The sequence below is a fragment of the Physeter macrocephalus genome, chromosome 17 (assembly GCF_002837175.3).
Source record: "Physeter macrocephalus isolate SW-GA chromosome 17, ASM283717v5, whole genome shotgun sequence".
NCBI classification, from domain to species: Eukaryota; Metazoa; Chordata; class Mammalia; order Artiodactyla; family Physeteridae; genus Physeter; species Physeter macrocephalus.
Genome location: NC_041230.1, coordinates 7,258,521 through 7,282,997, shown reverse-complemented (window position 1 = coordinate 7,282,997; position 24,477 = coordinate 7,258,521). Strand labels below are relative to the sequence as shown.

Sequence of the window (24,477 nt, the reverse complement as noted above, 5' to 3'; positions counted from 1 at the left end):
AGGGGAGAGGAAAATATTAAAATATGCATTAATAGTTTAAATTCAAGAATAGTAATCAATAATGATAATATAGTTTTCTAATTCATGAATATGAGGCACATCTCCTTTTATTTAGATCTTTAAATTCTCTGAGTAATGTTTTGTTGTTATCAGTGTACCAATCTTGCAAATGTTTGTTATATTAATGCCTAGGTTTTTTTTATGCTATTGTAAATATTATTCATTTTTATTTCAAATTCCCATTGTTTATTGCTAGTATATGAAAATGCAATTGATTTTTTTATATTAACCTGCATTCTCTCTAAACTTATTCTAGTAATTTTTTGGTAGATTCTTTAGGATTTTCTACATAGATAATCATGTCATGTGTGAATAATTACTGTTTTCCTTCTTGCTTTCCAATATGTATTCCTTTTATTTCTGTCTTGCTTTATTTACTACACTGTCTAGAACCTTCAGTGCAATGTTGAATATAAGTGGTGAGAACAAACATTTATGCCTTATTCCTGACTGAGGGGAAAAGCATTTAGTCTTTGACAAAGTGTAACATTAGTGACAATTTTTACTTAGATGCTCTTTATCAGATTTATCAGGTTGAAGAAGTTCTAGTTTGCGGATCATTCTTATCGCAAATGGGTGTTGAATTTTGTCAAAAGTTTTTTTTGCATCTGTTGGTTATTCTGCATTATATGGCTTTTCCCCTTTTTAAATTAACATAGTGAGTTATATTGATTGATTTTGAAGTGCTAAACCAGCTTATCCCTAGGATAAACCCCACTTGGTCATGATAGATTCTTTTTTCATATATTGCTTGATGAATTTACAAGTTTTTCTTGAAATATCTTTGTCTAGTTTCGGTATCAAGGTAATGCTGTCTTACAGAATGAGTTGGGAAGTATTCTCTCCTCTTATTTTCAGAAAGAATTTGTGTAGAGCTGCTATTATTTCTTCCTTCAGTGTTTGTTGGAATTCACCAGTGAAGCCATCTGAGCCTGGAGATTTCTTTGTGGGAAGGTGTTTAACTAGCCGTTCAATTTCCTTAATACAATCATGGCTATTCATGTTATCAATTTTTTTTTCTCTTCAGTGAGCTTTTATAATTTGTGTCTTTCAAGGAATTGTCCATTTCATCCAAGTTATAAAATTTATCGGCACAAAGTTGTTCAAAAATGTACTCTTTTTATCCTCTTGATGTTTGTACAGTTTGTAGCAGTGCCATTGATTCATTCCTGTTATTGGTAATTTGTGACTCACCTTTTTCCTTGGTCAGTTAGCTAGAGGTTTATCAATTTCTCTCATCTTTTCAAAGTACCAACTTTTGGTTTCATTGATTTCCTCCATTATTTTTCTGTTTCCTGTTTCTTCACTCTGCTCTTACATTTTTATTTCCTTTCCTTTTCATTACTTTGGGTTTAATGAACTCTTTCTTATTTTGTATATGGGAGCTTATATAATTGATATGAGACTTATTTTTTCCAATAGAACATTTAATGCTATAAATTTCCCTCTAACAAATTTAGACATGTTGTATTTTCATTTTCATTCAGTTGAAAATATTTCCTAATTGCTCTCATGATTTCCTTTTTGACCCATTAGTTGTTTAGAGGAAGTGTGTTTAATTTTCAAATATTTGGGGATTTTCCAGATAGCTTTCTGTCATTGATTTCTAGTTTAATTTTGTTACAATCAGGGAACATGCTGTATATGATTTCATTCTTCTTAAATTTATGGAGACTTTTTTTGTACCACAGATTATAGTACCATCTGATGGATGTTCTGTGTGCACTTGTAGAGAATGTATATTCTAGTGTTATTGGATGGAGTATTCTCTAAATAATCAGGTCAAATTGGTTGATTAGGATGGTAAAGACTTCTGTATCCTTATTGATCTTTCAGTCTATTTGTTATAGCGATGACAGAGAAGAAAGTCAAAATCTTAAATTATAATTGTGGATTTGTCTATTTTTCCTTTTCAGTTCTATCAGTTTTTACTTACTATATTTTGAGGTTCTGTTTTTAGGTGTATTCATATTTAGGATTATTATATCTTCTCATGAATTGACCCCCTCTATCATTATAAAATACCTTACTTGGGACTTCCTTGACGGTCCGGTGGCTAAGACTCCATGCTTCCAGTGCAGGAGACACGGGTTTGATCCCTGGTTGGGGAACTAAGATTCCCACACCCTGCACAGTGCAGCCAAAAATAAATAAGTAAATTTAAATAAAATAAAATGCCTTGCGTAATCCCTGATAATATTCTTTGTTCTGAAATCTATTTTGTTTGATACTATTGTAACCATTCTGGCATTCTTATGATTAGTGTTTATTTTTATTTTTCTGTTGGCTGCGTTGGGTCTTCGTTGCTGTGTGTGAGCTTTCTCTAGTCGCGGCCAGTGGGGGCTACTCTTCGTTGCAATGTGCGGGCTTCTCCTTGCAGTGGCTTTGCTTGTTGCAGAGCACAGGCTCTAAGTGCGCATGCTTCAGTAGTTGCAGCATATGGGCTCACTAGTTGCGGCGTGCAGGCTCTAGAGCTCAGGCTCAGTAGTTGTGGCACACAGGCTTAGTTGCTCCGTGACATGTGGGATCTTCCCAGACCAGGGATCGAACCTGTGTCCCCTGCATTGGCAGGCAGATGGATTCTAAACCACTGTGCCACCAGGGAAGTCCCTATTTTTAATTTTTAATTTTAATTAATGTAAAATGAATTAATTTTAATAATTAATTTCCAAAAAATGTCTTAAATGTCTTTTAATCTAGAGCATCTCCCTCCGTTTCTTTCTTGTTTTTTTTTAGTTGCAGTGTAGTTGATTTTACAACATTACATACATTTCAGGTGTACAACGTGGTGATTCACAGTTTTAAAAGATTAAACTCCATTTATAGTTATTACAAGTATTGGCTATATTCTGTGTGCTATACAATATATCCTTGTAGCTTATTTATTTTATACCTAGTAGTTTGTACCTCTTAATCCCCTATCCTTATCTTGTTCCTCCCTCCTTCCATCTCCCCACTGGTATCCACTAGTTTGTTTTCTGTGTCTGTGAGTCTTGTTTCTGTTTTGTTGTATCCATTCATTTTATTTTTTAGATTCCACGTATACATGATAACGTACAGTGTTTGTCTTTCTCAGTCTGACTCGCTTCACTGAACATAATACTCTCCAAGTCCATCCATATTGTTGCAAATGGCAAACTTTCATTCTTTTTTATGGCTGAGTAATATTCCAGTGTGTGTGTGTGTGTGTGTGTGTGTGTGTGTGTGTGTGTGTGTGTGTGTGTGTTAACACCACATCTTCTTTATCCATTCATCCGTTGATGGGCACCTAGGTTGCTTCCATATCTTGGTTATTGTAAGTAATGTTGCTGTGAACATTGGGGTGCATGTATCTTTTCGAATTAGCATTTTTATTTTTTTCAGGTACATACCAAGGATTGGAATTGCTGGGTCATGTGTTAGTTCTATTGATAGTTTTAGTTTTTGTTTTTCCTAGTGGCTGCACCAGTTTTGTGATCTTCCCGGACCGGGGCACGAACCTGTGTCCCCTGCATTGGCAGGCGGACTCTCAACCACTGTGCCACCAGGGAAGCCCCAGTCTGTGGTCTTTTTGATGATAGCCATTCTTACAGGTGTGAGATGATATCTCACTGTGGTTTTGATTTGCTTTTCTCTGATGTTAGTGATGGTGAGTATCTTTTCATGTGCCTGTTGTCCATCTCTATGTTTTCTTTGGAAAAATGTCCATTTAATCTAATGCCATTGTGTAATTGGTTTTGTTTTGGTTTTTGGGTTTTTTTGATATTGAGTTGTATAAGCTGCTTATATTTTGGATATTAACCCCTTATTGGTCATATCATTTGCAAATATTTTCTCCCATTCTGTAGGTTGCCTTTTCATTCTGTTGATGGTTTCCTTTGCTGTGCAAAAGCTTTTAAAGTTTAATTACGTCCCATTTGTTTATTTTTACTTTTGTTTCCTTTGACTTAGGCGACAGATCCAAAATAATATTTCTACAAATTATGTCAGTGTTTTTCTGCCTATGTTTTCTTCCAGGAGTTTTATGGTTTTAGTCTTACATGTAGGTCTTTAATCTATTTTGAGTTTATTTTTATATATGGTGTTAGAAAATATTCTAATTTCATTCTTTTACACATAGCTGTCCAATTGTCCCAGCAACCCTTATCGAAGAGACTGTCTTTTCTCCATTGTATATTCTTGCCTCCTTTGTCATAGATTAATTGACCATAAGTGCATGGGTTTATTTCTAGGCTCTCTGTTCTGTTCCATTGATCTGTGTGTCTGTTCTTTTTTTGTGTGTGTGTGGTACGCGGGCCTCTCAGTATTGTGGCCTCTCCCGTTGCGGAGCACAGGCTCTGGACGTGCAGGCTCAGCGGCCATGGTCCACAGGCCCAGCCGCTCCGCGGCATGTGGGATTTTCCCAGACCGGGGCACGAACCCGTGTCCCCTGCATCAGCAGGCGGACTCTCAACCACTGTGCCACCAGGGAGGCCCTGTGTGTCTGTTCTTATGCCTGTAGCGTACTGTTTTGATTACTGTGTTTGTAGTATAGTCTGAGGTCAGGGAGTGTGATACCTACAGATAGAACTCTTTCTCAAGATTCTTTTGGCTATTCGAGGTATTTGTGTTTCCATACAGTTTTAAAATTATTTATTCTAGTTCTGTGAAAAATGCCACTGGTATTTTTTTTGTTTTTTCTGGCTGCGTCACACAGCATGTGGGATCTTAGTTCCCTGACCAGCGATCAAACCTGCACCCTCCTGCGTTGGAAGCAGAGAGTCTTAACCACTGGACCACCAGGGAAGTCCCGCCATTGGTATTTTGATAGGGATTGCATTGAATCTGTAGATTGCCTTGGGTAGTATGGTCATTTTAACAATATTAATTCTCCCAGTCCATGAACCTGGTACACCTTTCAATCTGTTTCTGTCATCTTCGATTTCTTTCATCAGTGTCTTAATAGTTTTTCAAATACAGGTCTTTTACCTCCTCAGGTAAGTTTATTCCTAGGTATTTCTTTCTTTTTGATGTGATTGTAAGTGGAATTGTTTCCTTAATTTCTCTTTCTGGTAGTTCATTGTTAGTGTATAAAAATGCAATATGTTTCTGTATATTAATTTTGTATCCTGCAACTTTATCAAATTCATGGATGAATTCTAGTAGTTTTTTGGTAGCGTCTTTAGGGTTTTCTTTGTATAGTATCATGTCATCTGCAGTGACAGTTTTAGTTCTTCCTTTCCAATTTGAATTCCTTTTATTTCTTCTTTTGTCTGATTGCTGTGGCTAGGACTTTTCAATACCATGTTGAATAAAAGTGGGGAGAGTGGGCATCCTTTTCTTGTTCCTGATCTTAGAGGACATGCTTTCAGCTTTTCACCATTGAGAATGATGTTTGCTGTGGGCTTATCATATATGACTTTATTATGTTGAGGCATGTTCCCGCTATACCCACTTTCTTGAGAGTTTTTTTTTTATCATAAATGGATATTGAATTTTGTCAAAAGCTTTTTTTGCATCTATTGAGATGATCATATGGTTTTTATTCTTCAGTTTGTTAATGTGGTATATCACATGGATTGATTTACAAATATTGATCCATCCTGGCATCCCTGAGTTAAATCCTACTTGGTTATGGTGTATGATGCTTTTAATGTATTGTTGAATTCAGTTTGCTATTATTTTGTTGAGGATCTTTGTATCTGTGTTCATCAGTGTTATTGGCTTGTAATTTTCTTTTTTTTGTGATGTCTTTGTATAGTTTTGGTATTGGGGTGACACTGCCTTATAGAATCAGTTTGGAAGTGTTCACTCCTTTGCAATTTTTTGGAATAGTTTGTGAAGGATATGTGTTAACTCTTCTTTAAATGTTCGTTAGAATTCACCTGTGAAGCCATCTAGTCTTGGAATTTTGTTTGTTGCGAATTTTCTTATTATTGATTCAGTTTCATTACTGGTAATTGGTCTGTTCATATTTTCTATTTCCTGGTTCAGTCTTGGGAGATTGTGCATTTCTAAGAATTTTTTCCATTTCTTTTAGGTTGTCCATTTTATTGGCACAGAGTTGTTTGTAGTAGTCTCTTATGATACTTTGTATTTCTGTGATGTCAGTTGTAACTTCTTTTTCATTTCTGGTTTTATTGATTTAGACCCTCTCTTTTTTCTTGATGAGTCTGTCCAAAGGTTTATCAATTTTGTTTATCTTTTCAAAGAACCAGATCTTAGTTTCATTGATCTTTTCTATTGTTTTTGTTTGTTTGTTTGTTTTTAGTGTCTATTTCATTTATTTCTGCTCTGATCTTTATGGTTTCTTTCCTTCTACTAACTTTGGGTTTTGTTTGTTCTTTTTTAGTCCCTTTAGGTGTAAGTTTAGGTTTTTTATTTGAGATTTTTCTTGTTTCCTGAGATAAGCCTGTATTGCTATATACTTCCCACTTAGAACTGTTTTGCTGTGTCCCATAGATTTTGGATCATTGTGTTTGTGTTTTAATTTGTCTCCAGGTATTTTTATTTCCTCTGATTTTTTTCACTAATCCATTGGTTGTTTAGTAGTATATTATTTAGTCTCCACGTTTTTGTGTTTTTTGCAGTTTTTCTTCTTGTAGTTGATTCCTAATCTCATAGCATTGTGGTCAGAAAAGATGCTTGACATGATTTCAGTTTTCTTAAAGTTACCATGACTTGTTTTGTGGCCTGTGATGTGGTCCACCCTGGAGAAATGTTCGATGTGCATTTGAAAAGAATGTGTATTCTGCTGCTTTTGGATGGAATGTTCTGTGTATATCTATTAAGTCCATGTGGACTAATGTGTCATTTAAAGCCCTTGGGTTTTTTTTGTTTTTTGTTTGTTTGTTTTGCGGTACGTGGGCCTCTCACTGTTGTGGCCTCTCCCATTGTGGAGCACAGGCTCTGGATGCGCAGGCTCAGTGGCCATGGCTCACGGGCCCAGCCGCTCTGCTAAAGCCCTTATTTTCATATTGATTTTCTTTCTTTGTATAGACACATTGATGTATGTTAAAGTAACCTACTATTATTTTGTTACTGTCAGTGTCTCCCTTTATATCTTAATATTTGCTCTATATATTTAGGTCCTCCTATGTTGGGTGCATGTATTTTTACAGTTATTACATCTTTTTGGATTGATCCCTTGATTATTATGTTTTGTCTCTTATAACATCCGTTGTTTAAAAGTCTGTTTTGTCTAAGTATTGCCACCTCAGCTTTCTTTTGATTTCCATTTCCATGAATGCCTTTTTCCATCTCATGTTCAGTCTGTGTCTTTATATCTGAAGTGAGTCTCTTGTAGGCAGCATATACACAGGTCTTGTTTTGTATCCATTCAGCCACTCTGTCTTTTGATTGGAGCATTTAATCCATTTACATTTGAACTAATTATTGATATATTCAATATATGTTCTAGTTGCTATTTTGTTCATTGTTTTGAGGTTGCTTTTGTAGTTTTTTAAAGTGACTATCTTTAATGTTATGTTTGGATTCCTTCCTCTTTTTTGTGTGTGTATCTATTATGGATTTTTGGTTTGTGGTTACCATGAGGTTTCTATACAGCAATATGTGTGTGTGTATATGTATATGTATATATGTATATTGATTGTTTTAAGTTGCTGGTCTCTTAATTTCAAATGCATTTTAACAACCTTGCATTTGTTCTCTTCTCCCCTCACAATTACTGGTTTTGACATTATATTTTACATTTTTTTTTGTTTTGGATATCCCTTAACTGCTTATTGTGGATATAGATGATTTGACTACTTGTGTTTTAATCTATTAGCTTTGTGCATGGACGATTTAATACCTTTACTGTATGAGAGTTTTCCTTTCATAATTTTCATGTTTCTAGTTGTGGTCTTTTCTTTTTTGCTTAGAGAAGTCTCTTTAACATTTCTTGTAAAGCTGTTTTAGTGGTACTGAACTCTTAGCTTTTCCTTGTCTGTAAAACGTTTGCTCTCTTCACTAAATTTGAACAAGAGCCTTGCCAGGTAGAGTATTCTTGGTTGTAGCTTTTTCCCTTTCATCAGTTGAAATATATCGTGCCACTCCCTTCTGTCCTGCAGAGTTTCTGCTGAAAAGTCAGCTGATAGCCTTATGGGAGTTCCCTTGTGTGTAACTTGTTGCTTTTCCCTTGCTGCTTTTAATATTCTCTCTTTATCTTTAATTTTTGCCATTTTCATTACAGTATGTCTTGGTGTGTTCCTCTTTTGGTTGATCCTGTTTGGGAATCTCTGTGTTTCCTTGACTTGGATATCTGTTTCCTTTCCCAAGTTAGGGTAATTTTCAGCTATTATATCTTCAAATATGTTGTTAGCCCCTTTCTCTATTCTCTTTCTGGGATGCCTGTAATGTGAATATTAGTGTCCTGATGTTGTCTCAGAGGCCTCTTAAACTGTCCTCATTTCTTTTCATTCTTTTTTCTTTTTTTCTGTTCACTGGCAGTGATTTCCACTACTCTGCTTATAGCTCACTGATCTGTTCCTCTGTATCATTTAGTCTACTGTTGATTCGTTCTACTGTATTTTATATTTCATTTATCGTATTCGTCATGTCTGTTTGGTTGTTCTTTATATTTTCTAACACTTTGTTAAAGACTTCTAACTTCTCGCTCTATGCATCCATTCTTCTCCCGCGATTTTGATCATTTTTGTGATCAGTACTTTGAACTCTTTCTCAGGTAAATTGCTTAACTCGCCTTCACTTAATTCTTCTTCTGGGGTTTTATCTTGTTCCTTCATTTGGAACATGTTCCTCTCTCACCTCATTTTACCTAACTTGCTGTTTTTATTTCTGTGTATCTGGTAGTTTGGTTACCTTTCCCAACCTTGGAGAAGTGGCCTTTTGTAGATATCCTATGTGTCCCAGCAGTGTACTCCCATCTTATCACCAGAGGTGTATGCTCTAGGGTGCCCCCTATTGGGTTGCATGGGTCCTTCTTCTGTGACAGATTGACTACTGTGGGCGGTCTTGTAGGCTTGGTTGGCCTCCGGTCTGGTTGGTTGCTAGGCTTTGCCTTGTGCAGAGACTGCTGGCCACTGGTTGGTTGGGCAGGTCTTAAGGCAACTGTCTGGGAAACCCCAGGTGACCCCAGGGCTAGTGCTAGCTCACTGGTGGGCAGAGTCCAGGAGACCCTGGGGCTGGTGTCCACCATTGGTGGGTGAAGCCAGGTCCTGGGGTCTGGCAGCCGAGCCCAGGGGTCCCAGAACTGGTGTCTGACCACTGGTGAGAGGGGCCATTTTCTGACACTGCAGCATGAGGCATGTCCCAAAGTTTGTGTTGGCCTGCTAGTGGGTGGGGTCAGAGCCCAGCCAGTCCCAGGGTAGGTGCTGGCCTGCTGGTGGGTGGGCTGAGTCTACAGGCTACAGGGCTGTGGTTGTCCAACTTGTGTCCACCTGCTGGTGGTTGAGACTGGTCCCAACTCTAGAGCAGGCTCACTGGTGTGTGGGACCATGGATTCTGGGGCTGGTGCCTGCCCACTGGTGAGTAGAGCAGGGTCTGGTTGCAGGGCCCTGGGGGCCCTGATTCTAGTGCCTACACACTGGTGTGTGGGGCCAGGTTCTGGGACCTCTGGTGGGCAGGACCATGTCCAGGGTCGGCTGTGGGGTTAGGAGGTCTTGAGGCAGCCTGTCTGCTAGTGGGTGGGGATTTGTCCCTACCAAATTAGTTGCTTGTCTTGAGGCATCTATGTACTAGGACCTTTGGGCTGTTGGGTGGAGGATGGGTCCTGAGGCTGATAAGCTAGAGGGAGGAATCCAAAATGGAGGTTGGTAGCACAGTGTCTACATAATAGAACAAGCTCCCCCAAATGGCTGCTGCCAGTGTCCTGTCCCTAGGGTGAGCTATAATTGCCTCTGGCCTCTTTGGGAGACTCTCCAAGATGAGCAGATAGGTCTGACCCAGGCTCCTTTCAAATTACCACTTCTGCCCTGGTTCCTGGAGCATGTGAGATTTTTGTCTGTGCCTTTAAGAGTGGAGTCTCTAATTCCCCTAGCCCTCTGGGACTCCTGAAAGTAAGCCCCACTTGCCTTCAAAGCCAAATGTTCTAGGAGCTTGTCTTCCTGGCACAAGACCCCTGGGGCGGGGGAGTCTTGATAATGGGGCTCAGATCCCTCACTCCTTGGGGAGAGCTTCTGCAATTATAATTAGTCTCCCATTCATGGGTTGCCTCCCTGGGGGGCTAGAACTTGACTACATCACAGCCTCACTACTACACATCTTGTCATACCTTCTTTATCTGTAGATCTTTTCTTGTAGGTGCCAGTCATTTTCACTGATGGTTGTTCTGTAAACAGTTGTAATTTTGGTGTGCTTGTGAGAGGAGGTGAGCTCAATCAAGGTCTTTCTATTCTGCCATATTGGCTGATCTCTTTCAATTAGTATTTACATAGTATACCTGTTCTCCATTCTTTATACTTTAACCTACCTGTGTTTTAATATTTATAATGAGTCTGTTACAGAGAGTATATATTTTGGTATTACTTTTATCTCCAGTCTGATACTCTCCCTTTTTGGGGGTGGGGGGGGCGGGGCTGTGCCGCATGGCTTGTGGGATCTCAGTTCACCGACCAGGGATTGAACTCAGGCCATGGCAGTGAAAGCCCAGGATCCTAACCAGGTAACTCCTAATACTGTACCTTTTAGTTAGAGTTTTTAGTCCATTTTCATTTAATGAATTATCAATAAGTTGTGTTTAAATATACCATCTTGCTATTTTTTTGTTTTCGCATTTGTTTTTTTTGTTTTTTTAAAGTTGATTTATTTATGGCTGTGTTGGGTCTTCGTTTCTGCGCGAGGGCTTTCTCTAGTAGTGGCAAGCGGGGGTCACTCTTCATCGCGGTGCACAGGCCTCTCACTATCGCAGCCTCTCTTGTTGCGGAGCATAGGCTCCAGACGCGCAGCCTCAGTAATTGTGGCTCACGGGCCCAGTTGCTCCGCGGCATGTGGGATCTGCCCAGACCAGGGCTCGAACCCATGTCCCCTGCATTGGCAGGCAGACTCTCAACCACTGCACCACCAGGGAAGCCCATCCCATTTGTTTTTTGATTGTTGTCCCTGTTTTTTCTTTTGTTTGCTTTTTGTTTGTTTGTTTTTTGGATGCATTGGGTCTTAGTTGTGGCATGCGGGATCTTTGAGGCATGCGGGATCTTTTGTTGTTGTTGTTGTGGCGTGTGGGCTCTTTGTTGTGGCACATGGGCTTCTCTCTAGTTATGGTGCATGGGCTTCAGGGTGTGGGGGCTCTCTAGTGTGGTGTGCGGGCTCCAGAGTATGTAGGCTCTGTAGTTTGAGGCACGCAGGCCCTCTCATTGAGGTGCGCAAGCTCAGTAGTTGTGGCACATGCGGGCTTTGTTGCCCCGCAGCATGTGGGATCTTAGTTCCCCAATCAGGGATCGAACTCATGCCCCCTGCATTGGAAGTGGACTTCACTGGACCACCAGGGAAGTCCCTCAGTATCTTTAATAGTTAAGGGTTTTCAGGTTTTTTTCTTTTGGTAACATGTTTTTTAAGTTAAAATATTTGTCCATTTCATCTACATTGTCTAATTTATTGCCTTTAATTTGTTTATAATTCTCTTTTATCTAATATCTGTAGGATCTGATAATGGCTATGTGTAACATCCCTCTTTATTTCTTAATCCATCTAACTAGAGGTTTTACATTTTATTGATATTTTCAAGGATTTGGCTTTAGGTTTCATTGATTTTTCCGTATTGCTTATTTATTTTCTATTTTACTGATTTTTTCTTTTTTCCTAACTATTTCCTTTACTTGCTTTGGGGTTAGTTTAACTTATTCTTTTTAAAGCTTCTTAAGATAAAAGTTTAAATTATTGATATTAAGTCTTTCTTATTTTCTAATATAAGCATTTAAACTTAAAAGTTTCTCTTTTAGCCTATTCTAATTGCATCTTCCAAATTTGATCTATTTGTATTTAGTTTAATATATTTTATGAAAAACAATTTTATTTTTCTTTGACCCTAAATTGGTTACTTGGAAGTGTATTGTTTAATTTCCAAACATTTGGGGTTTTTCTAGATATGCTATTTTTATTGATATGTAATTTAGTTCATGTGTAGTCAGAAAACATACTTTGTATGATTTGTCTTAAATCTGTTGAGACTTGTTTGTGTTCTACCTTGGTGCATAGTCCATTTACTCTTGAAAAAAATGTGTTGTGAAATTATTGAAAGTGGTGGTCTATAAATATCAAATGCGTTATGTCACTATTCTTTAGAGATTCTAAATCTCTACAGGTTTTCCCCCTTTTGTCTAGTTCTCTCAGTTACTGACAAACATTAACACCTACCATGATTTTAGACTTTTTAAAATCTCATTTTACTATTGTCAGTTTTTGCCTCATGTTTTGAAACTGTTATTTAAGTACATATACATTTGTAGTCGCTATATTTTCCTCATGTATTTACTCTTTTATTATCAGGAAATGTTCTTCTTTGTCTGTAGTGGTAATACTCCTCAGCTTCTTTTACTAAGCCCCATCAGCTTTCCCATGTTTAATGTTTTTATGTTTTTTCCCATCCTTTTATTTTAAACCTATTTGTGTCTATGGTATTTAAAGTATGTCTCTTGAAGACAGAATATATTTTGAGTCTTGGTTTTTTACACATTTTAATAATCTCAGTCTTTTTGTTGGAGTGTTTAGTCCTGTAGTCAGAGTTAGGGCTGCCATTTCACTATTTGTTTTCTGATTGCCTAACCTGTTTTAATCTTTTAACCATACTTTATATTTTAGTGCAGTTTTAGGTTCAGACAAAATTAAGCAGAAAGTACAGAGAGTTTCCATTTATGCCCTTACCCCCTGACACATGCATAGCTTTCCCTACTATCAATATCTTACACCAGAGTGGTATGTTGTTAAAATCAATGAACTTACATTGATACATCATTATCATCGGAAGTCCATAGTTATATTAGGGTTCATTCTTGGTGTTATGTATTCTATGGATTTTGACAAATATATAGTGACATGTATCTACCATTATAGTATTATACAGACTAATTTCACTGCTCTAAAAATCCTCTGTGCTCTGCCCATTCATCTCTCCCTCTCCTCTATAATATGTGGTAATGGCAACCACTGATCTTTTTTTTTTAATTATTTTTTTTATTTTAATTTTTTGGCTGTGTTGGGTCTTCATTGCTGAGCTCGGGCTTTCTCTAGTTGCGGCAAGCAGGGGCTACTCTTCGTTGCAGTGCGCGGGCTTCTCATTGCAGTGGCTTCTCTTGTTGCAGAGCATGGGCTCTAGGCACGTGGGCTTCAGTAGTTGTGGTGTACGGGCTCGGTAGTTCTGGTGCGCAGGCTCAGTAGTTGTGGTGCACGGGCTTAGTTGCTCCACGGCATGTGGGATCTTCCCAGACCAGGGCTCGAACCCATGTCCCCTGTATTGGCAGGCGGATTCTTAACCACTGCACCACCAGGGAAGTCCCACCATTGATCTTTTTATCATCTCCATAGTTTTGCCTTTTCCAGAATGTTATATAGTTAAAATCATATATTATGTAGCCTTTTCAGATTGGGCTTCTTATATTTAATAATATGCATTTAAGATTACTCCTAACCTGTTTTTGTGCATCTGTTCCTATATCCTGTTTTATTTTGTGTCAAGCAATACATTTTCATAATTAATTTTTATTTCTCTGTTGAGTTTGAGTTATATCAGTTTGCATTATTTTTTTGGTTGCTTTAGGGATTACAGTATGCATCTTTAACTTATGTTTTACTTAGAGATAGTACTGAATTACTTAAGGTAAAATATGTCCACTTGCAACATTGTATTTTCATTTACTGGCTTCCCTGTGGTTTGTTTTTTTGTTCGCCATGTGTGTGATATTTATATTTGTAATAAATGGTGTTAGAATGCCTACTTTAAACCAAGGGTCTACAGCCCAGAGGCTAAAAACAGTCTGCTATGTGTTTTTGTACAGATTGTGAGTTTAAAATAGTTATAGTTTAAATGTTTGAAAAAGTGCAAAATCAAAATATTTCTGACCTACGTAATCAAAATATTTCTCACCTATGTAAGTTTTATGAAATTTAAATCTCAGTGTCCATACCTGAAGCTTTATTGAAACACAACTTTGCTTATTCATTTTATATACTGTCCATGGTTGCATTCATACTAAAACAGCAGAAAGTGTTCACCAACCCCTGCTTGAAACACTCATGTTTTTTAAATAAGGAAGGAAATGAATATTTATAGTCTTTTATATACAACTTTTCTCAACCTCTTCATTCTTTCTTAAAGACCTTGTTTATCATCTGATGTCATTTTTACCTTCAGCCTGAAAACCTTCCTTTACCATTTTTGATGGTACAGTTTTGCTAGTGGTGAATTCTCTCAGATTTTTTCTGAATGTAGCTTTATGTTGACTTTATTTTCAATAGGTAATTTTGCTCAGTACAGAATTCTTGGTTGATGTTCTCTTTGGCTTTTAGCAGTTTGATTAGGATTTCCTGAGTGTGGTTTTCTTTTGTTTTTATCCTTTTGGGGTTCATTAAGCTTTTTCAATATGTAAGTTAAGTTTTGCTTACTTTGAATGTGTTAGGCCATTATTTCCTTAAAAATTATGCAGACCCTTTTTTCCCCACCTATTTTTCTGGGACTCCAATTACATCTCTGTTGTATTACTTTGAAATTGACCCACTGCTCTCTGTGAGTCTATTCATTTTTTCTTTTTCTTTCCCTTTCTATTTAGATTGATTAATTTCTGTTGATCTAGTTATATATAGGCATACCTAATTTTATTATGCTTTTATTTCACTTTGCAGATATTTCATTTTTTACAAATTGAAGGTTTGTAGCAATGCTGAGTTTAATGCAAGTCTATTGGTGCCATTTTTCCAACAGCATTTGCTCACTTCGTCTCTGTCACATTGGCTATTCTTCAGTATTTCAAACTTTTTTGTTATATTTGGTATCATCTGTGATCAGTGATCTTTGATGTTAGTATTGCAAAAAGATTACAACTCACTAAAAGCTCTGGTGATGATTAGCACATTTTAGCCATAAAGTATTTTTTAATTAAGGCATGTTCATTGTTTTTTAGACATAATGCCATTGCATATTTAATAGACTACAGTATAATGTAAGTGTAACTTTTATATGCACTGGGTAACCAAAAAATTCATGCGACTCACTTTATTGCAATAATCGCTTTATTGCAGTGGTCTAGAACTGAATCTGCAATATCTCTGAGATATGCCTGTATTTACAAGGTTACCGATTGCTCCTTTTTCTATTTCTAGTCTGCTACTGAGCCTACATAGTGAATTTTTCATTTCAGTTACTGTACTCTAGAATTTTCACTTCGTGCTTTTTTAGCAGTTTATGTTTCAAGATTCTATGCCAGGTTTTCATTACTTCTTTGGATACATTTAGAACAGCTGTTTTGACGCCTTTGCGGCAAAATCCAATACCTGGGTCCACTAGGAATTAGTTTCCATGAACTTTTTCTGAATATGGGTCATATTCCCTCTCTTCTTTTTCTGTTTTGTTTTGTTTACATGTCTAATTTTTGCTGGAAACCAGAATGTCATGAGTAATATGTTATAGTAATATGAATTGTGTATGTCTGTTTTTCTGAGGATTATTGTTTTTTGTTGTTGTTGTTCTAGCAGATGATTAACTTGCTTGGAATCAAACTTCAAACTCTGCCCTCCCTGCCCCTCCACCTCCACCCCAAGTGTGAAGCACCTGATAGCTAGGTCCCTTAAGCTTCCACCTGCTGCTTTTTACCCTGGTCCCATGATGGGAAGTAGATTCCCACTGTGTTCATGTACTTTAGCTCTCAAAGAATTTGGTATATAATTATACTTAGATTTGGGGGCTGACTTTCTGCAGTTCTCTTTCTTTCAGTGTTTCACCACTTATACTTCCTGCTGCTTTTTGTTAGCTCCAGCTTCTGACACATCAGTCCATTAAGGCTTCAGTTTTCTTCTGCTTAAGCTATGAGCAGGTTGTGGAATGCTGTTAATCAAAAATGCAGAAATCTCCAAATCTCACTAGGTACACTTCTGTTTTTCAAAACTCTTTTCTGGTGTCTTTCTGTTTGCTCTTTGCTAAGCCTCCTGCAACCTGGAGTTATGGCAGAGTTTATACTCAGATCTGGGGTCTCATTTTTCCTGTAGTTCTCTCACTTCCAGAATTTATCGCTAAATCTCCAGCTCATCTGCCAGCCCTCAATTCTGTCCCCTGTCACCTTTGAGGAAGCTCTTCACCTGAAGAGCTATGGGCTTTGGGGTACCTTCATGCAAAAAAGCCACAGACCTAACAATTCTTACTCATTGCTGCCCTTTAAGGATAAAGTCTCCTCCAATTTTTGCTTGACCAATTCACTCTATTATTACTGGATGCCCAAAGTCACTCCTATGCATTTTAAAACTATATTCTTCCTGCATAACACATTAATCTTGAAGAGGTAAAAATTTACCTCCTCAGTGAAGCCTGAAAAATTGTTCTGTCCTTGTAATACACTGTTATCTTGTACATACTTCTGTTATAGTACCCATAACACCTTCTTGTAGATTTGTGTTGACACAAATTTTCTTGAAGGTATGTGTTACATGCTTTGAGGTTGTAACTTCTTGTGAACAGGGACAGCGTTTTGTATATCTTGGCACCCTAGTAAACGAGTCCAATTTGGGGTTACAAAGTGACTTCACAATAAACATTTTTAGAATGAGTTATTAAATAAATTTGGTGGCAAGTACTTCTACCTTGATTTTTGTTTCCCTTACTATTTAAATCACAAAACAAGAAAAATGGTAGGCATTCTTTACAAGTTTTCATAAGAATGCCACAAAGGAACAGGATCAAAACTAGTCCCCAATTTCTCGTCAACTTGTTCTGATCACAGTCCCAAACCATTACAGGGATCAGTGTCATTCAAAGATGTGACTGTGGACTTTAGTCAGGAGGAGTGGCAGCACCTGGATCCTGCTCAGAAGATGCTATACATGGATGTGATGTTGGAAAACTATTGCCACCTCGTTTCTGTGGGTAAGAAAAACTCTCTTTGAAACTTTCATTAGCATGCATTTCCTTTCAAGATGCCTAAAATATGTGTGATCTTGATTTCAGGGATAAGAGGTGATGCATTCTTTTTGGTTGACAGAAAGGATGATTGTGTCTTCACTTGCATAGTGCAAGGTGTTAAATTTACTGTTACACAAAGGAGTATCTTAATTTGCAGTACTGAAAATTCACCTTATTGATTTTTCAAAGGTATTGACGCCTAAGCAACTTAATCCAAATCTTCCCTTAATCAGGGTGTCACATGACCAAGCCTGACGTGATCCTCAAGTTGGAACGAGGAGAAGAGCCTTGGACATCGTTTACAGGTCATACCTGTTTAGGTGAGTTTCTGACTCTCAGGCAGATGAAATCTAGTGGAAAATAAATTCAAAGTGGTCACGTGGTGGGTGACACCTTTGAAATATTTTGGTAGTGGCTTTTTAAAGGTTCCTAACCGTTGAAACGACTATTGTGCCTGCAAAAAAATTAAATCACTTTCAAATGTCACTCTCCCTATATAATAGACTTCCTTAGTTTGCTTGGTGTTACCAAAGATGGTTGCCACTCTTAATCAAAATTAAGCCTTCCTTCTTTTAGATCTTTTTCCTTCCTTCTTATAGATCTTTTTTCTTGATTTGTATCCTTTTTTGGCTTTCTCGGTCCCTTATCTTTCAGCCATTGAATAAGATTTCTTTTAGGCATTTTTAAATCTATCTTTAAGAAAGAAAAAATTCTTGGCTAATATTTGTCTTCTTAGTTGCTTTTTTTTTCCCTTTCTTTTATAGTATTTCAGATTTGTTTGCTATGCTAACTCTAAGTTCCCATTCTCACCGTGAGTCTAGCTATTAATTTTAAAGCTCACTCGCCTTGGCCCAGGCTGATAATTCCATAGTTACCATTTTCTTCCATTAAACTTTCATGGTTCATTGTTATATGGCTGATCATCTTTCCTGAAATCATCCCTTGGTTTGGGTAAAACACTGAATCGTTCTTATCCTGATTCTCTAAGTGATTATTTATTTCCAACTTAGTCTGTTTTTTTTTTACCACTCTGGCCATATTGTCTGGAACAGTGCCTCATACAAAATAGTCACACAACTTTTTTTTTTTTATGTATATTGTTTCACTGGACTCTCAGTCTTATTTCTCTAACTTGTCCTCAAGAGATCTACCTTTCAATTATAGTAGTCTCATCCACTCTCAGAACTTAAGCTCCTTGTTTTATGTGGAGAACCGGTAATACCAGCATTCTCAGCACAGTCCTCCCACCTTCACTCTAGTCCTTCACAAGTTCTGCACTATGATGCCTCACCTGTTTTGTGACAATAAGTTGAAAATGAAAATCACCAACTTTCCTAGCTCTTAAATTCTTTCCCATTAACTATTTCCAAATTATTTTATTCCTGCCATGATACCAGCTTGATTGTCTCTGTCATAATCTCTTGTGGATCTCTTCACAATTTGTGTTTATCAGCCTGTGAAATATATTTACATCCTCCCATATTTTCATTTTTTACTCACATCATACAAAATGACAACTACCTTATTTCATGTCTTGCATACGGTAATTACAATTTGTTTTTGCTATATATATATATATATTTTTTTTTTTTGTGGTACGTGGGCCTCTCACTGTTGTGGCCTCTCCCGTTGCGGATCACAGGCTCCGGACGTGCAGGCCCAGCGGCCATGGCTCACGGGCCTAGCCACTCAGCAGCATGTGGGATCTTCCCAGACCAGGGCACAAACCCGTGTCCCCTGATCAGCAGGTGGACCCTCAACCACTGCGCCACCAGGGAAGCCCTTTGCTATAATTTTTGTCCTAATCTTTTCAATTTATATTGTTACTTTCCTGACAAGCTATATCATCACTTGTTCCCCACTACTTATTATTATAGGAAATTGAAATTCTCCTTCATACAAGGACTACTATAATAAGCCCTCATCTGGTCTTTTCAACTTTATTTCTCTCTTCTGTGGAAAATGCTTGCTAATTTCCACTTCGTCTAGTCTCCTAAATGTTCTCTATACATGTAGGGTCTGTCATGATGTCTGTACTTTTCATTGTGTTCACCCTTCCGTATAGTGTATATCTTTGAAGTCTTGAGATTTCTTCTCCTTTCTATTCCTTGACTACTCCCCAACATATCCACCTTTCCTTTTTCTGAATTTCCATGCTGCTTACTAACTGTAACACACACACAGCTCTTGGATGTTATATAATTTGATACTCGATTGTACATTGTTTATGCTTAAGGATTCTTTCTTTTAAAGATAAGATCCTCTGTATCTTCTTTGCCATAGTATACAACATTTTAAGTAGTCAGTAGTTGCTTCATTTTCTGTTTATGGAGCTATACAGGGGAGATCTCTTTTTCCTCCATTCATAAAGTATGTACTGATAAGTCCTTTCAGAAGTACTTGCTCAGGCCATGGCTGTGTACATTCTGATTCAAATGGTTGGATTCTAACAAACACTACCTATCTATGATATGCAGTGTTAATGTAAACTCAGAAGAGTACAAAGGTGATAACCAATAAAGTATTCCTTTATGAGAAAGGATTACTGTCAAAGTCTGTATTTTTCATGAAATATTTATGACACAGTGTAAGCTTGTAAAAAGATTTGTTAAAATTATTTTTCTAGACCATAATTATTTTCAAGTTATAAAGAAATAATGAATAAAGTGGTGGCGGGATATATGTGAAGGGTTTTGATATCATGGAGTAGTAACATTTTCTTGAAGATTCTCTAAATATGATTAGAAATAAGACTGGAAGGCAAGTCAACTGATTAAAAGAACATGAGCAAAAGCATGTGATTAGGGATAAGGGAGGTATTTATAGGGCAGTAAATATTAGGCTTTGATTGTTATGGGTGAGATTTTTCAGATATGTGGACAACCCTGAAAACTTGTTTGAATATAAAAAGTAAGTCTAGGGGCTTCCCTGGTGGCGCAGTGGTTGAGAGTCTGCCTGCCGATGCAGGGGACGCAGGTTCGTGCCCTGGTCCGGGAGGATCCCACATGTCACGGAGCAGCCGGGCCCATGAGCCATGGCCGCTGAGCCTGCGCATCCGGAGCCTGTGCTCCGCAACGGGAGAGGCCACAACAGTGAGAGGCCCGTGTACTGCAAAAAATAAATAAATAAAAATTTTAAAATAAATAAATAAATAAAAGTAAGTCTAGGTAATGTAAAGTTTTGTTTACAGGAGAAATTCCTTGTATGTTAGTATTGTGGGTAATGGACTCAAGGAAGAAATAGATTTTTGAACCTAGATTTAACATTGTTTCACTAGATGTGGATGATTGCAAAGCAAAAGAGTCAAATATAGTTCTAAATTTATAAGAGAAATAAAGGTTAAGATTAATGAGTGATTTAGAACCAGAGTGAACAATCTTTCTGGTCCCCCATATGGAAAACTGGAGTTAAGAATGTTACTGTATTGGGGAAAGACTTGAATATTTCTTTAAACCTCTAAGTTAGCACTTGAAAAGAAGAATAGTTATAACTAATGGTCATGAGAGTTTTGTTATTGAACAATTCTGAAAGAAAATAATAACAACAGCAACCTGAATACACTGGTGAACATACCCCTAGTCTGTTTTAAAGTTCCTTTTGGGAGTGTTTTCCTAGTATTTCCCTCACAAGAAAAAATGATCCCCAGCTATATAGAGGATTATAAACACTAGGAAAATAGTTGATGCTTGGAAAGATTTATTGGTGGGTGTGTGGAAAGAGGGTGGTGGAACAACTGGAAGTATTTTACCTCACAGTCTACGGATGAATATTTAAAAGTATAGGCTCAGGGGGATTCCCAGGTGATCCAGTGGTTAGGAATCCACACTTGTGCTGCAGGGGGCGCAGGTTCAGTCCCTGGTCAGGGAACTAAGATCCCACATGCCACATGGTGCGGCATAAAGAAATAAAGAAGTAAAAGTATAGGCTCTGATCTGTGTCCTCCAAATACCTTCCTCTAAAATTTTCCCTGAACAAACTTTTCTGCTAATTTTTCTTGTTCATCCTACTTAAATCTTAATGCTCTTTAAAGGTTCACTTCATTGCCTCTGAATCCACCTATCCAAGCATGAATTCCTAATTCCTCTTCCACTATTCTTTTGTCTCTTCTTACTGCTTCGTGTGTTTGTTTCACTTTCTGTATGAAGTTCTGGTGCAAAATGCAAATGTTACTAGCGTTCATTACTGTTCATCTTTTTCCACACTGAGGCAGTTTTTAATTTAGGTTCCATGTCTTTTCCCAGGCAAGGAATAATTTGTCCTTGGTCTTTTTTGGCCTCATGTACTAGATCCTATTACAATTCCTTTCCATAGCAAATATGTGAAGATTCACAGATTGTTATTAATTATATTCTTTCCTAGAAGAAAAGTGGAAAGCTGAAGATTTTTTAGTGAAATTCAAGGAACAACAAGATAAGTTTTCTAGATCAGTTGTATTAATCAACCACAAAAAACTGATTAAGGAGAACAGTAGTGCATATGAAAAGACATTTACTTTAAGCAGAAACCCTATTAATTCAAAAAACCTACCCCCTGAATATGACACCCATGGAAAGCTTTTTAAAAATGTTTCAGAATTAATCATCAGTAATCTAAGTTCTACAAGAAAGAGACTTAGTGAGCATAATGGATTTGGGAAATCACTCCTCAATACTAAGCCAGAGACAGCTCACTCTGGAGTCAAATCCCATAATCAGCGTGGTAGGACTGTCAGTCATAATGAAATGATTATGCAGTATCATGAGATAGAAACTTCAGCACAGTCATTTGGATATAATGACTGTGAGAAATCCTTCCTTAAAAAAGGAGGCCTAATTACACATAATAGAGCTTACAGAAGGGAAAAACCATCTGAATATAATAAAAGGAGAAGAACAACCAATATTGAAAAAAAGCATATATGCACTGAATGTGGGAAGTCCTTCTGCAGGAAATCAGTATTGATTCTGCATCAGGGAATTCACACAGAGGAAAAACCCTACCAATGTCATCAATGTGGAAATTCATTTAGAAGGAAATCATATCTCATTGATCATCAGAGAACTCACACTGGAGAGAAACCCTTTGTTTGTAATGAATGTGGTAAGTGCTTCCGCCTAAAGACAGCCCTCACTGATCATCAGAGAACACATACAGGGGAGAAATCATATGAATGTCCACAATGTAGGAATGCCTTCAGATTGAAGTCACACCTCATCCGTCATCAGAGAACTCACACAGGAGAGAAACCATATGAGTGTAATGACTGTGGGAAGTCTTTCCGCCAGAAGACAACACTCTCCCTACATCAGAGAATTCATACAGGAGAGAAACCCTATATTTGTAAAGAATGTGGGAAGTCCTTTCACCAGAAGGCAAATCTTACTGTACATCAGAGAACTCATACAGGGGAAAAGCCCTATATTTGTAATGAATGTGGGAAATCCTTCTCCCAGAAGACAACCCTCGCTCTTCATGAGAAGACTCATAATGAAGAGAAACCTTATATTTGTAATGAGTGTGGAAAATCCTTCCGCCAGAAGACAACCCTTGTGGCACATCAGAGAACACATACAGGGGAAAAATCCTATGAATGTCCTCACTGTGGGAAGGCTTTTAGAATGAAGTCATACCTCATTGATCATCACAGAACTCACACAGGAGAGAAACCATATGAATGTAATGAATGTGGGAAATCCTTCAGTCAGAAGACAAATCTCAATCTACATCAGAGAATTCATACAGGAGAGAAACCCTATATTTGTAATGAGTGTGGGAAGTCTTTTCGCCAGAAAGCAACCCTCACTGTACATCAGAAAATACATACAGGGCAGAAATCCTATGAATGCCCTCAGTGTGGCAAAGCCTTTAGCAGGAAATCATATCTCATTCATCATCAAAGAACTCATACAGGAGAGAAACCATACAAGTGTAATGAATGTGGGAAGTGCTTCCGCCAGAAGACAAATCTCATTGTACATCAGAGAACTCATACAGGGGAGAAGCCTTATATTTGTAATGAGTGTGGTAAGTCCTTCAGTTATAAGAGAAACCTTATTGTCCATCAAAGAACTCACAAGGGAGAAAACATGGTAATGCAGTAATAAATGATGTGATTTCTTTGTGTAGCTTTTTTAAGTTATTGTAAAACTTTAGTTTTTTTAAAAGCATGCTTAACATGTGAATAAGGTAATTTTAATCACAAATGTAATAATAATTATTAATTTAATGTACTATACCACATAACTATTTATCTACTGTTTACTAGCATATGAAATGGATATGATCATTGATATTGAACTCTTATCAGCAATGAAGCTAATTTTTTACGTTTTCAAGTTCTCCTGCTGACTCAGTTTGTTTTTTAAAATTCTTATATAATACATGCAGAAGCAAGATACCAAGTGGTTTTAAGTATCAGTCTCCATAAGAGGAAGAAATTATGAAGTATATTTCTCATTGCACTCTGCGGAATAAAAGTTAGTTGTTACTTCCCCAAAGATTACCACTTCCCTGGCTTTTAACATGAAATAGTTTTTGCATGTCTTTAAACTTTATATATATTTTATTATACATTACAAATTCTTTTATGTCTTGTTTCACTCAACACTTTAAAGATTCATACATTATTGCATGTGGCAGTAGTGTATTCATTTTCATTCTGTATACTCTTCCATTTTAAGAATATACTGCTATTTATCTATCCTCTTGATGGATATTTGTATTTTTTATAATTTTGTGTTGTAATAAAAATACTGCTATAAATATTCTTGTATATGTGTGTGTGTGTATTTCTGTTGATTTTATATGAAGACTGGGATTACTCAGTCCCAGGGTATACGTAAAGTTTTTTCAGTTATGTTAGATACTGCCAAACATCTCTCAGACCTTTCTCAACATGAGATGATTCAATTTGGAGAGTAACAGCTCTGTAATTCAAGTGGAGAAAGGTCATTCACCTGGAGAATTCCTACTAAAAAGAAATGCTTATAATGTTATAATTGTGAGAAGGCTGTTAGTCATGAATATATGAATGTAATAAATGTAGAAAGACCTTAGCTGTGGCTTAAACCTTACACAAAATCAGAGAGTTCGTATTGGAGGGCATCCTACAGTTGTCATGATTATAGGGGTATTTTTAGCAATAGCTTATGTCTTATTTACCATCAAAGAATTTATACTAAAGAAAGGTTAAGAAGGAACATAGATGAATAAAATTTGGGAGTATAGGAGTCTATTCACTCTAATAGAACTATGAAAAATATATATAAGTAAGCTTATGTATAATATAACAAGCCTATATAAAGTAAGCCTTTTATACCTTGATTTATCTCACAGGAAATGTGGGTCTCGAAAATCCCAAATGAAAAATCACTGGAGATTTTGATGTGTGAGAATTGGAAATCTAAGATAATACCATCTAT

General features: G+C 37.1%; 1 protein-coding gene across 3 annotated transcripts in view; it reads left to right on the top strand.

Annotated features, from left to right (window-relative positions):
- The window catches only part of ZNF567 (zinc finger protein 567), a 29,985-nt gene extending 6,172 nt beyond the window's left edge, over positions 1–23,813 (top strand). Inside the window, exons 4-6 of one of the 3 annotated variants that reach the window (XM_007101105.4) lie at positions 16,915–17,041; positions 17,311–17,397; positions 21,437–23,813. In XM_007101105.4, coding sequence (XP_007101167.1) covers positions 16,915–17,041; positions 17,311–17,397; positions 21,437–23,157 — 1,935 coding nt within the window. In that variant the 3' untranslated portion in view covers positions 23,158–23,813. The remainder of the gene's footprint in view (positions 1–16,914; positions 17,042–17,310; positions 17,398–21,436) is intronic. The other 2 variants (XM_007101107.4, XM_007101106.4) reach the window with 2 other exon arrangements.
- The last annotated feature ends 664 nt before the right edge of the window (positions 23,814–24,477 follow it).